General features: G+C 37.8%; 1 protein-coding gene across 1 annotated transcript in view; it reads left to right on the plus strand.

Moving 5' to 3' along the window:
• The window catches only part of fab1 (1-phosphatidylinositol 3-phosphate 5-kinase fab1), a 106,341-nt gene that overhangs the window by 76,195 nt on the left and 12,034 nt on the right, over positions 1–18,112 (plus strand). Inside the window, exons 19-23 of the mRNA XM_083113235.1 lie at positions 586–997; positions 5,492–5,623; positions 11,413–11,648; positions 13,292–13,488; positions 17,149–17,663. Coding sequence (XP_082969361.1) covers positions 586–997; positions 5,492–5,623; positions 11,413–11,648; positions 13,292–13,488; positions 17,149–17,663 — 1,492 coding nt within the window. The remainder of the gene's footprint in view (positions 1–585; positions 998–5,491; positions 5,624–11,412; positions 11,649–13,291; positions 13,489–17,148; positions 17,664–18,112) is intronic.

Here is an 18,112-nt window from a genome sequence, read left to right on the forward strand (position 1 = left end):
CATTTATTATTCATTTTCTGCCATTCAAAAATACAGTTTGTGTGCTTGTTTTCCATTATTAGCTAATGTGAAATTGACAGTGTTGAAAATATATTTCAAATCGTTTGTTCCAAACAAATGCTTTAGAACCGACTTCTACCCCCTCTTTGTGTAATGTATGAGGGTAATAACGTTTTTGATACTACTAGTATTACTACTATAATAATAATAATAATAGTCATTGTTGTTGTTGTTGTTATTATTATTATTATTATTATTATTACGTTTATCCTGGTACTTGCCCCCCAGACAAAAATTCATGGTTGCGCCTCTGTACGATACTACTGTATTCATTTATAATTTTAAATGGAAAGTGCCGACCACAATGATGGAGTGTTTATCACAGCCGCCAGGTGTCCCAGGTTTGAATCGTGGCCTGAACATAAGTGGTGTGTGTGAGTGTCCCTTCATCATTTTATCATCCCTCATTCTCATCTTTGCAATTAGTATGGTGGCAGAAAAGTGAAGTATAAATAAACCAAATCAATAAAATGGGAAGTGTACTAATTGAAAAATTAAGGTTTATATATAATTATTTTTTTTCAGTCACCTTTAAAAGCTGCTGAAGAAGAACAGAGTGATACATCGGTGCATAAAAACATGGTTGACGAAAAGAGAGTTGATCGCTGTGACTTGCACGATGATCCAAAAACTGAATTTAATGACTCACAGCAAGTTCTTGATTCAGACTCCAGTGAATTTCTGGAAAGTACCAATGAAAGTGAATTTGAAGATACATTAACGGAGGAAACAAAACTGCCAGTTTTTCCTCATAAGCTGTTCCCTGCAAGCATACCAAGGGTGGAAAGTGATCCCATGATATCAAGCATTTCTACAACCTGCGATGATGCAAGGTCACTTTTAGATTCTAATCAAAGCGATGAGCTCAGGGTTTGTGAAGTGGGTGCTACTTCTAGTCCTAGGTTGACACCAAAACAATTGAGTGGCAACAATGCAGGTAAGAATAAGTAGTAATGTGTGTGTATATTGAGTGAGGTATCAGGTAGATTTCACACTGAAGTGACATATGACACACGTCACCTGGGTATGAACTAATCAACAGCTACATTTCATACCATGGTGGCATGCCATGCTGCACTAGTGAAATCCTCAAGTGACATATGACACGTGTTGTTTGCCATTTTAGTGGGAAATCTCCTTTAATGAAAAATATCAACTGATTTTTACTGAAAATTTCACTCAAACTGTCTTGTCATTCTGCGCTCTGTTTTATTTTATTGTATGCTAGTGCAAAATAGATTTTGTTGTTGTTGTTGCTGTTGAAATAGTTCAGCAAAGGAACATTTCTGTTAGTCATAGAACAAATCAGAGATGGATACACATTGGATAATACCAAAATGATCCTGGAGTGAGTGTGTTCTTTTTATCCTGATAGATGACATTGTTATTTTAACTATTGATGATTATTAATTCCTGGAGCAGCTGTGTGTAACCTATTTTATTTCGAATCAAGAAATCATTATTCTTGAGTATGGCTCCTGTTATAAATGGTAAGTAATTTGTTATTTTTATGCAAATATTAAAAGTGTCCTCATAAGAAGATATAACAACATAATTTTAAATTTTTGTGCCATTCTGTCTAGTAATTTCTTTGTAATCACTATAGAGGACTTCTTTTGAAATGTACATTAAAAACAAGGGAAGATTATATCTTAGGCACATCTTTTTCCATGATTGGGTACAATATTGAGCTGGCAAAGTTTGTTCGAAGTTCATTTTTAAATACAGATAGGCTAATCAGGACTACATCTACAGTTTAAAGTAGAGCTGAGCTGATACCTAGAGGCATGTATTTTTGGTAAATAAAAAAACAAAATTTTGGTTATAGCGGTATATAAAATGCAATTTTGGTTTTAAAAAATGTGAATATAATCCCAAATTTGATTTAAAAACTGCACTCACTACACAAAATAAACATAAGCCTTCTAATAGCATATTTATGTCATTATTAGAATATTAAAATTTTTCCTGTATAAAGGGGTCCATCTTTGCTTCTCAAATATTTACAACAGAATTAATCAATTTTCCATGAATTGCATAAGTCTCAGAAAAATTGTGACTTCTGAAATTGTCAGGTCGGTAAATATACTCTAAACTTTGTGTTTAAGAGTCTATTTCGCATTTTGCAGTTCATTTCACATTATTTCGTGACAAAACAGGGTAGGAAAATGCACCTTACACCTTTCAGAAACATGAAAAGTTAACATTACAATGTGTTATTTCACATTTAGTGTTTTGGTCAAAAATAAAATATGTATGCCTCTACTGATACCACTTTAAGCCAATTCCCATACGATGCCGATCCTCATCTGACTACCACTGATATTTATGCTTGAAATTTGTAACAAAAGTTGTTCCAAATTTGATTAATAGCATTGTGTATGTATTCAATTCCAATTGCATATATGGATCGATTTACCAGAGTTTTGGCATAAAATATTCAAGAATTACATTAGAATATTAAATACCTACTATGTAATGAGAAAATCCATTTTTTCATGGAATACTGTTGCAAAATAAAGGAAGACTTCATATTTTGCATAATTTCGAGGATACAGGGCAAAAGTGTTGCGTGGCATTTTTGCAGATTCTTAATACACTAGAATGCTGGAAAAGTATTGGTAGATACTAGTAAATAAATTCTAATCAATAGCACTGATATTGGCAGACACCGATGTATCGGTTCAGTCCTAGTTTTAAAGTGTACTCTGAACGACTGTGCCGTTACCTCACTGGGAATTGAAACTGGGACCTTTGATTATGAGGTTACAGTGATGGGTTTAGCAGTTGCCTTATTTCTATGTGATTCATTATTTCGCCTCTAAGTCCCAAATACTATCTAATTTCTTTGTGATGATGTGAGCCTTGTGAAGTACAAAGAAATTCTATGATGTTTATAGAAGTACAATGGTGCCTCACATAACGAACCCAATTCATTCCAGGATGGCGTTCATTATGCAGGATGCTGTTTCTATAATTTGAATCCTTTCCTGAGCCCTGCCCAAAATCATGAAACACCATAAAAAATGCAGGGAATATGAAAAAACCGCCAATGTTGCAAATGCTATGAATTTACTAATTTATAAGTTATAGAGAAACAGTATGTGTCCTCCGTGGCCGTGCGGTCTTAGGAACTGTCCTTTGGACTCCAACTGAGGGATGGCATGGGATCGAGTCCATCTGGGTTCAGTCTCTGGATTCTCGGCCTGCGTATACGACCAGTGGCAACCCATCATTGTGAGGAAATTGGGGAGCTACGAGTGAGTAGCATAACCCGATCTCGGGAAATCTCCTATAATAGCTGGGGGTTCGACGTGCTGACCCTACATCACCCCTTTACCAGGTGAAGATCTCCACAGCTCTAAGCCGTACGTCAAGCTAACTTTGCAGCAGGTTTTATGTATCAATCCGCGCAAGAACTGAGCTCAGAATCTTGCGTGGCAGTCTTTCTTCAACCGTGGAGCTGCTTACGTCGCGACATTGAGAAAATCTGCAGTGTTGCCAACTGCACAACACATCACAACCCACATGCATGGTATTTCTGCTTCTTTTTGTCTCCCGAAACATAAAATGTTTATAGTTCTTGATGTGCACAGATAATGTAATAAATGTGTCATACTTAATATAAATTGCGAAATATTTTCGAAACATGAGAGCATGTGTGTATATTTAGAGCAAGAAAAAAACAAAGGAGTAAACAACGATAGACCCCTCTTGACAAATTAATGTTTTTGGTTTAGAAATAAATAAATTTATGAAAAACTTGGTTTCTTCTTTTGCAATACATCCATTACTATAAGACACACACACTTCAAATTATACCACCAAAAAAAGCATGATTTGTTATTGGTGATATATACAATGGGGTGCATTGTCTGCTACTATTACTCTGTTTGGTTTCAAATTATGAATCACTTCACTAAACCAGGATTCAAATCTTGGTTTGTCCATTTCTTGCTGATAATCACCCTTCCATTTCTTTGAATGGAACAGTAAATATGCACCTTCAACAAAGTCTTCATTGCCGCCAGTGAATGAAACAATAAGCCTCCCCTTTTCTTGTCGGTTGCTACAGCCCTGGCGGTGGTTTTGCACGGTGGTGTCCTTCCACGCTTGATTCAATGTACTCCCCCCCTAAATTGACACATGTCTCGTCCAAATAATAAACATGTTTCTTCTCACAGCGATATATTTTAATACCGTGGAGATTCTTTTGTCATCAAACAACAAACAATTGTTTCCTCTTCCTAAATTCAAACCACAAAAATCATTCAATACCTGTGACACTGTTCGTGCGCACATTGATGGCAAATCACCTCGTGACCTGTTTTATTTTGATCTTGTTGCCGTAAGGAGGAATATGCATTTAAAACAACTTGATGGACTTTGAAGAGCTTTTCCTGTCAGGTGATGTCCAAAATAACACTCTGGTAAAACCACGTGCTGAACAGGAGACCTCGATTCAGCAATTTGCGCTGCTGCTGTATAGCACGATTATGAATCACGATAAACATGGGTTAAAATAGTGGGATGTGCAACACTGGTATCACGGATTCCACTCACTCTGCAACGTATTCAGTCTCGCTCGACTCGCTCTTGATGTTCGGCTATTCTTCAGCGCAATACACATCCCAGTTGGCAAATCTGCAGATCCAAGTTCGTCTGCACAGTGATTGCAACCGATCAAGTCCATATCTGCACAGTGATTGCAACTGATCAAGTCCATATCTGCTAATGGATGTATTATTTTGTCTGTATTTTACAAATTAAATAACTGTTCTCTTGCAAGTATACAGTTGTGTCAGAATAGAAACCTTCTCAGTGGAACTATATTTTTCGCACACGTTTGGATCTACATATGTGAAAACCTGCTGCAAAGTTAACTTGATGCACATCTTAGGTAGGATTGTGTGAAGGAGACTGGCAGTCGGGAGATCGGCCTAGGCCCTTCAAGGGCTGTCGAGCTACAGGGGGTTATTAGAGAAACAGTATGTACAATACAGGTGTATGTATGTACAGAGTTAATTGTTATTTCAGCTTTTGATGGTTTGGTCATTCTTTCTTTTAGTGCATTTGTAACAATAGTTTTTTTTACATGAATTGTAGCCAGGTCACTGTTAAGTATCCTGTGTCCCTGGTTGTGTAAGATAACGAATTATGTTTGCTGAGGGGTTAATCATGTGTAACAATATTCACATGCGGTTTGTAATGCGTGACATTTTCCAGCCCATGCGCACATTCGTTGTTGTGTGAGGTACTACTGTATTATAATGAGAAGCTTATATGTATTTTTTTATAAAATTTAATGAAACAAATGTTTTGTTATTGTAAAATCATAGTGAAAGATAAGAAACACCCTGCATGATGCTTTTGCAATATGTTTGTGTGTGTGGAAATATGCTTGTTTTCGCTTTATCCCCTTCATATTTAGTTGTGGGTGTTCACTTGAGAGGATCGGCTTCCAGCAGCCCTTCACATGCTGAGGAAGAACACGAGCCAGAACAAGGTTTTAGTAGAGCATGGGCACTAGAGCATGATTACGTTGTGATTGATCACATCGAAGGTGGGCAGACTGAATCACAGTCTCTTCATTCCCAGCTCTTGTCTTAACAAGTGCATGCTGCATGATTCGATTGAACTGACCACTCTAGTTGTCACTATGCATGGTGCAAATTGGTAGTAGATGGGTACCTTTATCACCTTTTTGTTTCTGTAGCAATAACTTCTTTAATTCAACAGAATGTTAGTAAAGAGTTAAGGTAGTGGTTTGGGTGTGGTAATGTTTAAAATGGGGATGTGTCAAACTACTTGATACTTTGTTGGTAGAGCCGTATATTTATGGTGAATAAAATATAAAGATTTCAATACAAAAACTGGTCATATTTGGTTTGAGTGTGTGTGTATGTGTCATATTGTGACAATTGACTTCTAAAATTGACAAGAATACCACAGAAATTAAATATTTTAAGAGTATGTTGTCAGGGGCATGTGGATGATGTTTTCAGTAGTCATCTCTTTGTTATTATATGACAGCTTTGATTTGAAGAGTATATTATGTTATTTACATTGAATATGTACGTACATCATATTTTTTCATTGAAGGAAGACAAAAGCTTTGACAGGACCTTTCCAGAAGTGCTATTTGTATTTTATTTATATACGTATATATATTAGTGTGTTGCATCGAGGCCTTTTTGCTCGAGCACTAAATAGTTTGCATGGATGCCACTAGATAGCTTGTGGAATGGACGGTTTCTTTGCTCGAGTGAATAATGCTTGAACATTCAAACGATCGGTATACGCTGGAAGCCCAGTAGTTCACATGTAACCGTAATTTTTATGTAGTAGTGGGGCTTCAAATATAGATCGTGAAGTGAAAGAGACAGGGAAATTGAAACTAGTGAACATAGTATCATCTCCATGTTAAAATGTAATTTAGTCTTATCTTACCAATACATAGCAATATATGAAAATATATAGATGATTATGGGCTGAGGACAAATTTTTACACATATATTTGTACTATTATTGTCCCATTGAAATTATATTTGGCTCCGGTACCCCTTTCTACACCCTCGATTTCAGGCACATTTCAAATATTTTTGTGAAAATATTTAGTTCCTCATAACAAACAGTGTTTGCAAATAGCGCAGAAGTTATTTTTTTTAGATCTACGTGCTACAAAACTTATGTTTTTTTAAAAATTAAAATTCCTTGCGTAACGTCAAAAAGGTTTTTCAGAGCTTCTATGATGGTGGATGATGGTTTCATGTCACAGGCGCAAGTCTGAAGATTTCGGATCATGGATTCATGTCACAGGTGCACGTCTGATTTTTTCTTTTTCTTCTTATGATTGACTTGTGCAATGGGAACATTTGCGATTGCGATATGTTATTTGTGTGATATATTGGCGGATTGGACATTTCAGACATTGGATTTCATTTATGCGACTTCAGAAATTGGAATTTATTATTTCTTTTTGGCAACTACAGGCCGTAAAGGGGAGGGTTATATTTTCTAAATAACTTGTGGTGTGGGATAATTTGCGACTTCTAATTTTTATGATGGGAAGGGAGTGGAGGGTGGTATTCTGTGGAAAAGGACAACAAGAACTTTCAGCGTAGGAGTTACTTCATTTTTGGACTTACAAATTGAACTTCGACCTGCAATTCAGGGCATGGCCTTGGTAAAAAGAGTTAAGTTACCTTCTTAGGTTTAATTTTAGCCTTCATTTTTTGTATCTTCATGTGTGAATGTGGAAAACAGTGAGAAATAGTGTTGGGGGCAGGTGGCTCCGGCCAATTGCTAACATGCCTTTAAAAGGGACTCTATAGATAAAGGCGGGGCCGCGGTAGCGGTAGGTCAATTACCCCAGGGGCGGAGCCCGGAATCGGTGGGAAATTTGGACACAACAATTTCAAACAACAAAATCTTAACTTTAAACGGCTGTACAGTTGTACATACTTCTTTCCACGCTCCATTTTTTTTAATTCACAATTAGGATCACATAATCTTCATAAAGAATTTTTTTTTTTTTGAAAATTCGAGGGTGTAGAATAGGGTACCCAACCCTGATATTTGATATTCTATATATTCGAGCGTATCATGCTCGAGTGTGGGAGATTCGGTCGAGTATTTTCGAGCGAAAGTGTTCCAATGTAGTATTTTAGTATATATCTTTAACTAAAATGTGTACTATCTGACATACAGTGAAACTTCATTTTTCAAGGGTTAAGAAACTTACAATGCAGAAAATGTAAAATTTGAGATTAAAATCCTGGACAAGGAACGTTAATTGTATAATGTGAGAAAGTGTAGATACATACGTGTACATCTGCTTGTGTTGGCTTGTCTAAGACAAAGAATGAGGTGACACCAAGTAAAAAAAAGACAATACAGTATTTGTTGTTTGTATGTGTGTCATTGCTTAGTGCTTGGCTAATACCTTCAGAGCTTACTATTCTCTTCCTTGTACCTCTTATTGTGAATTTTTTTTTCAATTTTATATTTTTGTTATTTTCTAGCGCTAAGCTTCTTCCACTTTGAACCATTTCCAATGTGGATATTATTTCCAGTTCCTACTGATACCTGTACTTGAACACACTAACAACATAAAATAGTTCATAATGTTTATAAATGTTAATATAAGTATTCCAAAGCAATATCAGAGTGCATTGCTTAAAAATATTAATCAATTTAATATTGAAATGACTCTTTTTTTAATCATGAAAGTTGACACCACAATGCTGTGCAAAATTAACAAGTCGTGTACATGATGGTCCAAAAGTATGGAGACACCCGAATAAAACTTGAATGACATACTGTTCCTCTAAACTGACACTGCAGGTTTGTAATAGCGGTGGGGAAAAATGTTATGGGACATATGACGATGATGACCGCCATCTTGAATTCAACTTCAAAATTTTAAATGGGAATGGGGTGATATGATATATCAAATTAGGCTAGAATTTCACAAGAAATGCAGTGGTGACGGTTATTTTGAGATATCTATAACCAGTAAACGTTATGAATGAATCATTGTACCAATTTGCTCCTTTTCGAGGTGTCGGAAAGCATTAAAATGGCTCTAACACATCAGTAACACATCGAGATCATACTGACGTCTGGGGAGAGAAGTTCGCATGCCATTGCACATGATTTTGATCATGGATATTCCTGAAGGGTTGAATTTTGTGACTGGTTGTTTACAACAATTACACTGTGATGCTTCCACCGGGATGAAAAATCCTTCACAGTGACTAACTAACTAACTAACTAACTCCCTAGCCTTCTTAAACCCGAAGGTTCATGGCTGCAGCAACACAGGCCTTCCATCTTTCCCTATCTTGAGCAAGTTCTATATACTCTTTTCCATCCCTACCGATTTCCCTTAGGTCCATCTCAACATTGTCCCTCCATCTTTGTCTTGGCCTTCCTACAGGTCTCTTACCATCAGGTTTCCCAACAAGAATCCTGTAAACTCCTCTTTCCTCTCCCATTCGTGCCACATGGCCTGCCCACCTAAGTCTTCTTGATTTAATTATTCTAATAATATCTGGACATGAATACAAATTATGTAGTTCTAAATTATGTAACCTTCTCCACTCACCTGTCTCCTCATCCCTTTTAGGTCCAAATATTTTCCTAAGGATCTTATTTTCAAATACTCTCAATTTATGTTCCTCTTTCAATGTAAGGGACCAAGTTTCACATCCATATAATACTACAGGCAAAATTACTGTTTTGTATATTTTAACTTTTAGTTTCTTAGATATTAAACAAGAAGATAAAAGTTTATGAAGAGAGAAGTAACATGCATTTCCTGAATTAAGCCTACGTTTTATTTCCTCTTTAATATAATTTTCATTTGTTAATATTACTCCTAAGTAACAGTGACGAGGCTAGTTTTTTATGCATCGAAATAACCTTCACCACTGCATTTCTTGTGAAATTCTAGCCTGATTTGATATATCACACCATTCCCATTTAAAATTTTGAAGTTGAATTCAAGATGGCGACCGTCATCGTCATATGGCCTATAACATTTCCCCCCACCCCTATTACAAACGTGCAGTGTTTATTTTGTGGAACAGTATGTCATTCAACTTTTATTCGGGTGTCTACATACTTTCGGTCCACCCTGTATATTGCATTTCCAGAATATTTAGTTTTCATGAAAATGCCACGGAGGATTTTTCAGATTATGTAAGATAGCCCAGCTCCAATCAATTCATATCAGCAATTTAGCCTTTTCAAGATGGCTGGTTTCAAAGAAAACCACCTAAATTATCCACTTCAGGATGGCTGACATCATTTCTCGAAAATGTCCTCAAAGATTGGTCTTTTGTCATTCCTTCCTGCAAATATGGTCTATCCAGCATCCATTGGGCTGACATTAGAAACGATTTTCCAGAAACTATTCTGTAAGATGGCTACACTGCTTGTCTTAAACATTTTTATTATTTTTTTCCCCAAGATATATTTATCTATTTTCAATGCAACTGGGCACGGCTGTAGGAGCATACTACTGCTACATGTTATATTTTTTGTTCACTTTGGTCTAATCTGGTAGCTATAGCACAGTGCTGAATGTGTAAATCGTGGGGCAAAATTTATATTTTCTTCTTTATAAACTTTCATTATTGGGAGGTAATGTGTATAAATTTCACCTCCACTAATAATCCTGTCATTCCAATATATATATATATAAAAAAAACTGATTTTGTATCTCTATGGCGATTACTTCTGCGATTCTTTTTGTACATCACATCATGTTTGAGAAACATGCTACAGAGGCTAACAGCTAGAAGAGGGCATCTGTTGAAAGTTGATTGAAGCCATTAAGATTCTGATATTGGATAATAACAATATATTGCTTTCAGTTTACGCTTATTATTTATCTTTATTCATATTCTTAAGTGTATTGTTATTTCTACTTTTAGTTCCAATCCTGTTTTAAAGATTTAGTATCTAAACTACAAGGGTAAGTCAGTAAGTCACAAACATTTATTTAAAAAGTACTAAGTGAAATACTGGCTTGAAAACCATTTTAATTTTTTAACATAATCTCTGCCAACATTGATACACTTTTTCTTGTATGTACGCATTGCTTGCATTGTAGAATTATTTTCCTGTAGTTTACGGTTATTACAAGGATAAGAAAACAGTTTTTCGTTGTGACGTTTCAGGAGAACACACGCTCCCTTATAACTGTATCTTTAGTCAAAATGAATAAATGTCTGATGAAGGGAGCGTGTGTTCTCCTGAAACGTCACAACGAAAAACTGTTTTCTTATCCTTGTAATAACCGTAAACTACAGGAAAATAATTGATACACTTATCCTGTCTCTTTATAGTGCCAGAAAAACTACTGTGTGAAAGTCTTTGGGCTGCTGTCCTTGTCACAGTTGTACCTCACGTTGTGTGTCCCTCAGTCAGTTGTCTGGGCACCCACCGTGTGTACATTTTTTCTAAATTCAAAGGAGCATGCTTAACCATGAGAATGCCCTATTGCAGTTGCTATGCTGTTCATCATCACTCGCCTGTTAGCTTGAATCGTTTCCTCCACCCACCACACTGTTGGTTCTGTCTCAATCGTAACAGGATGATCAGGCCAGTCTTTGTCAACAACAAAGCTATCCCGCATCAGTTTACGACCTATTTACTGACTTCCCCTCCTAGTATATATACCTTTGTATGTAGATTTGTTTACATGCATGCCGGGTAACAATTAGTTATATTGTAGTTTCAGAAACACGTGTGCTGTTTTTTTCTACCCTCATTGCATAATAAACATGTATTGATGTGCCTTGCATTTGAAATTGTCAATTTTGATTGAGAGTTCAATTGCAGAAGATGGAGAAATTGGTGATAACAAAGAAAAGACTCAGTCAAATGCTTCAGGTTGTGGCAGAGGACATGAACGATCCTATTCGGACGGAGGTGTTAGTCTTGTGGCCCAGAGTTCAGTCGCCACCACTGAAGATTCTGTGGATACTAAACAAGAGAAGAAGACACTACCAGCAGGGACAGTAAAACATATATTCTCTCAGCTGTTGCCTTCCATGTCGGTGATGACACCCATTCAGGCAAGTTGTTGATATGAACTACCTACATGAGATATGTGAGAATTGTGGCTCAACCAGAGATCATATCGGTTCTTTGGAGTTTGTTGCCAATACTCCCAAGAATTTCCAATAGGAACAAGAAGTTGCAACATAACTGGAGTGGAACTTATAAACTTACACAGATATAAGTTGTATAAATTTTGGTAGCTCGGTGATAAGAGCTTTGTTCCCTTGTTGAACCACAATTTCTCATGTAAATTTTTGGAAAGGTGGTGGTGAGATATTCCCACATTTGTTTCTTATAAATTATCAATTCCGGCCTTCATTTCTAATTGCAAGACCAAATGTGACATTACTCTTTCCCTTTGATGTTTTCGTCAAGTTTAGTTAGCTCTGCGAGATTTTGCTCACTGCTTTTATGAAGTATACACAGCATTCTAACAGAGGTCTTGGATGTCTGATTTTGCAAATGTGGGGGACGGGGGGGAAGTGTTCCCCTGTACTTAGCACCACGCCATGAAGGCATATAGGGGGTGTGGGGGTAACACCCCACACTTTCTTGATCCGGTTGTGAGTGGGGGTAATGTGATCAGCATCATGCCCCTGACCGCCTTTACCCCTCAGGGTTTCCCCCAGGTACCCATGCCATTCGACGCTGGGTTGACGCCGGAGCCGCTTCCAACGTTAGAAAAGTTCGCGGATTTGAACCGGCCGGGGATCGAACCCGGGACCTTTAGCATGGTAGTCAGACACGTTACCGACTGAGCCACCGTGGCCGGTGCCATGTTTGTTTTTTTTCAAAGATCATATTTGAGCAGCCTTCATCCCTTCTAATCAAGCTTGCTTGTTATATATGAGGGAAGTAAAAAATTATCTGTACTTTTGCCATGAATTTCTTTAGGTTGGCCACACCCCCTTCAGCACTCGCATGCTAAAAGTTCATGATTTTTGAGTGGTTGCATATGCAAGTGCAGATACCCATGGACTGAGAAAACACGAGTCATACTAGATTTTTTTATTGCTACTGTAATGTGAAAAAAATGAAACTTGGCAGGATTAAAATTTTGCTAAAATCTACACTTATGATAAAAGCTAATGAGCACACAGCATGAATAAGGATAACAAACCATTGCATCACAATGGCTGGTGTGGCTCCAGGCTCAAAAGCCATGTTAGCTTGCAATAATACCTTCCAACCTTACACCTGCTCTTAAATATTTGGGATTGAGAAATAAGTATGGCTTACTTTTCTTCTGCTTCTTTTCAACTGCTAACTCTAAGGTGATTTACGCAGGCTCTTTTTTACACTTGACACTTGACCTGTGTCATTATTTCCCTGCTCAGTTCATTTTCCTTCCTCTTCTTTCTTTCTTGTTTCCTTTGCTTTCATGTTTGCAGAAGGTGGGCTGTGGTACTGGTTCTTTTTCTGTTTCATTTCTCCATTTGTTCTGCCAATGTCTTCATTTCCCTATAGCTTTCCCAATTCACATTTATCAATTGTATGATATACTCCATCCTGGGTCTACCAATGCATTTTCCCCCTTGTAATCTTCCTTACTATTTTTTAAATATGCATTATAATAGCAATTAAGTACCTTAACACATAGAATCACAATTGATTCATGTAATTTTGATGAATAATTGTACATATATAATTATTTCAGTCCCCATTGCCATCGCAAGAACACCACTTACTGCCACCGTCAGCAACAGTTCCTATTGTGGTGTATGAAGGAGAACCAAGTTCAATTATAGCATATTCACTGACATGCGCAGAGTACAAGAAGAGCTTGCAGGAATTACGATCACAATTGACTGGCAGCCAGAAATTAGCAGACAAGGAGCAACAACCAACTGGCAGGTAATATTAAGTTTCTCTCAAGTTTACTTATATGGACAACGTTGCAATAGTTAAATTTGTAGAGATGGTGTATGTAACCACATTCATTTGAATATTTATAAGATTTTTTGTTTCTTCAGTGGCTGAAATTCTAATTTGTTCATCATTTGAATGTACTGCACATAATCCTTTTTAAGATTGAATTAGTATTTGAGCTGAGTCGATACCACAATTTGCTGATACTGATACCCTGACCGATTCCTACCGATACCGATACTTGTATAATTCCAGTATAAAATAACAAAGGCTAGTTACCGAGTCATATTAACTCATCACATCACTAGGCACGTATCTAGAAATATAATTTGGGGAGCTGGTCCGAGTCAAGTGTCTCAGAAGTATAATAATGAGTGTTTCTATTTTAATACGTTAATATAATTATAGGTCGATTCGTAATACTATGTAAATTAATTAATTGGTACTTAATTTCTGCAATGCGTATGGAGTAATGTATGTAACCACAGACTAAGAAACGGAGGAAAGACAACGTCAATACTTATTTTCTTCTTTGTTTCTTGACTAAAAAATATTGTTATTGTTATTATTACATAAATAGTAAAAGATGCTATAAAATCATAGATAAAACAGAAAATATTCATCATCTAGCTTACGTGTAGTTAAGACCCCTAAAATTTGTATAAAACAGTTGTCCTGGCAAGGAAATTAATGTCAGAAAAGTAAAAATTTGAATATTTATTGAATAACAAGAAAATTATGTTACGTCCAATTGATGAAAACTAAAGTTCCTGATTAATATTTTATGTACATTATTATAAGTAGTGGTTGTACATAAATCTTTAGTGGAGCCTCCTGATGACATAATTGTAACACCGTCGCCTTGTACTCAATAGATTCCGGGTTCGATAAAGCCAAATGTTCCCAATCTAATCTCAGCAGAAATAAATATCTCTCATTGGCTGATGCCAGCAGTCGCACAAAAGACTGACATAGAAGGGAAGAGGACAAGAAGAAGTTGCTGAATCCACTTCCCGCTTGAACATAGATAGAACAAAGCTAATTTCACAGCAACCTTCATCCCCATTTTCCAAGAACTCCGCAACCACCTGACCAGGCATTAGTGTGGCGTGTGGTTTAAAAACATCCACCTATCTTACCCCCAATAGCGTTCAAGCAAGAATTTGCAATGAATGGTTTATTTTCACAGCGTTAACTAAGCAGCTACATGCCTTCATGGCCACCTTTGGGTTCAGCTTTCATGTACCCATGCCTTCGATCTTGCCATCTGCTTCCCAGGAGGGTGGGGGTTTATGAACCAGTGTTTCTAGGAAAATCTATGGAACTTCTTGTGCTGGTCTCCCAATCTGTCACAAGGAAGGGTGAATGAACTTTTTAAAAAAGGACAAATATTGAGACGAGCTCGTGTTCTTGCCCGCTCTTCTAGCCACTGAAAATCTTTGGTATTGGATGGTATCGGTAGAAAAAAATCAACCAATACGTACCACTGCTGGTATTGGCCAATACAGATACATCGGTATCAGCTCTGTCTACAGTATTTTGAAGTATATGCCATGGCCATTCATGCAATTAAACTTTCCATCCAAAAATGCACGTTTCCATCACATTGAATCAAAACTTAATTACGGATGTGAAGATACTAAAAATGTCATATCAGCCCAGCAGTAAAATAAGAATTGTGAACTGTTGCTTTTAATAGCAGCATATTAGGTTTTATAGTTTTTTTAAGTCCACTTGATGATCACCGAGGTTAAGGGTCGGCTGGATCTTTGGCCGATGTCAGGGCAGCTGTTTTTGATTTTTTCTGTCCTTTTCAAAAACCATTATATTACAAAATCTGAAAAATTACATGTGCATAGAATTCCTTCTAGCACGTTCACTTGAATTTTCTTGTCGTGTGCCTTCACTATTGTCTAGATATTGTCAATAGTTTAATAGACTTATGTAGCCACAAAACTATTGAGAATATAAAAGCAACAGTGAAAATAAAACACATGAAAATTCACGTGAATGTTCTAGAAGGAATCAAAAGCATATGTAATTTTCCAGATTTTGGAATATCATAATGGCTTTACAAAAGGACAGGAAAAATTGAAAACAGCTGCCCTGGGATCAGCAAAGATCCAGCGGAGCAATAATATGAACAAAACCAGCAAATTACCAGGTAACCAAGAAAGTTCATGCGGTTTTTACAACTGCCCGTAGTTTTCGTGGGATAGTACGCAGTTCAGCCGCCAGGGGTACATGTATGTGTGATTGGCAGAAAGCTCATTACTTGGCACGTCGGCTAACGTAGATAACAGGTCGCAGTCGATAGTTCAGGCGCAAGTATTCGCAGTGAACCATGGCTGTGTCGAATGCAGTAATCAGGGCGTGTTTACTGTATGAGTACAAGTTGGGCACAAAAGGAGCGGAAGCAGCAAGAAAAATATGTGCAGCGTTTGGAGAAGGTACAATTAGTGAACAGACAGTGCAAAAGTGGTTTCAGACCTTCTTGAGTGGCGATGAGACACTGGCAGACAAACCTCGATCGGGCAGACCGAAATATCTCAATGTGGACCAACTGAAGGCAGCAATTAAAGAGGATTCAAGTCAAACGTGTCAAGAACTCGCTCAACGATTTGCAGTAAGTGCTGAAACAATTCGTGTGCACTTGCATGAGCTTGGCAAATCATGGAAACTGAGTAAGTGGGTCCCGCACGAGCTGACTGCTGCGAACCGTCTCCAATGACTGAACATTTGCGCTTCCTTGCTCACTAGGAACAACAACTGTCCAATTTTGGACCGCATTTTGACGTGTGATGAAAAGTGGGTAATGTACGATAACAAGAAACGCTCATACCATTGGCTATCGTCAAATGACGCCATACCTTTAACTGCAAAACCTGCTCTTCATCAGCAGAAGGTGCTGCTGTGTGTCTGGTCGACTACGGCTGGGATTGTGCATTATGAGTTCTTGGAAAGTGGTAAAACCATCAACAAAGAGGTGTACTCCGTGCAATTGCAAAGAGTGGCCGAACAGCTTGCAAAAAAAACAACCTGCATTAGTGAATAGGAAGCATGTTCTTTTCCACCAAGACAATGCTAAACCGTATACAGCAAAGATGACCCTGGAGGTGATTTCTTCTCTCGGCTGGGAACTTCTGCCACATCCAGCGTATTCACCCGACATCGCTCCATCAGACTACCATCTTTTTTTGTCTATGGACAACCATATGCGCAATCGACATTTCCAAACTCGCGAGAAGGTTGAAAACGCGGTGGTGCAGTTTTGCGGCCCTACACAAAGACTTTTTCAAACATGGCATCTACAGGCTTGTACAAAGATGGGAGAAGGTTGTAGAAGCGGATGGTGGATATTTTGCAGAATAGATATAAGGTAAACACATTTGTTTTGGACCTTTGCTTCTTTGTACTAAAACCGCATGAACTTTCTTGGTTACCTGGTAAAATGGAATGGAACTTACCAACCTAGTAGGAACCCCACTGCGAATTAAACTTAAGACCCTTTGAATTCAAGGTGATAATGTGCTTTAAGCTGAACTCCTTTTACTACACAAGTAACAGTATTAATAACATTATATGTAAATTGTTTGAATCTAAAGTTATCAGTGTTCTATTTCTATATTTTGCCTATTGTTCCAGCCCTGTAGCAAAGAGAAAGACAACACCTTCGCAAGACAGGGATGGTACGCCGGTAGCAACCGATATAAATTCATCAATAGAGTCAATTCTGTCTCGCCGTTCCGGAGTGTTGTCATTTCTCCGCGGGACCAGCAGCAGCACGAGCAGCAGTGGAATGACTAGCACGCCAACTCGGCAGAATCGATCGGAGTACGAAGGCGTGCAGTACACGGCGGGAATGGAACGTGACGCGAGCATGGAGGGAGACGAGAGATTGGAAACTGGCAAGATGGAAACCGACAAATCGAAAAGCAGCGGTGGTGGAAGTAAAGGAGGGGTCCAACCGCACATTGAGATTCAGTTTTCCGACTCCACGACACAGTTCTTCTGCAGAGTGTACTTCGCCGAACACTTCTTGTTGTTGCGCCAGTTGGTGTTCCCTCACGGTGAAGAGAGCTATGCTCGATCACTTTCAAGATGTGTTCATTGGGCAGCTCGGGGTGGCAAATCGGGATCAACCTTTTGTAAAACCAAAGGTACAGTGCAACTTTATTTGAAAGTTTTGCTTTATATGCATTATATTTTAAAAATTGTTATTTGCTTATTCATCCTCCTAGCGCTATTTCTGTAAGAGGTATTTGTCAAATTTAGAACCCTGATTTTACATCCTGAAATATCCATGGATCCCAGGTAATAATGTATCCAAGTGCTCAATTCTCAGATCTGGTTATGAATTCAGGTACCAGATTTTTGATTCTGCATCTGGGTACCTGATTTATTTCCAGTACCCAATTTTAGGTTCCAGATCTGAACACCTAATTTTTGGTTCTGGATCCAGGTAGCCACTTTTGGTTCCAGATATGGGTACATAATTATCGGTTCCTGATCTGAGTATTCAGTTGCTGGTGCCAGATGCAGGTACCAGATTTGTGAGTTCTGGATCTGAGTACCAATGTGGATACTTTTGGATCCAAAAATTTTAGAC

The sequence above is a fragment of the Lepisma saccharinum genome, chromosome 27, assembly GCF_977018435.1.
Source record: "Lepisma saccharinum chromosome 27, izLepSacc3.1, whole genome shotgun sequence".
Taxonomy (NCBI): domain Eukaryota; kingdom Metazoa; phylum Arthropoda; class Insecta; order Zygentoma; family Lepismatidae; genus Lepisma; species Lepisma saccharinum.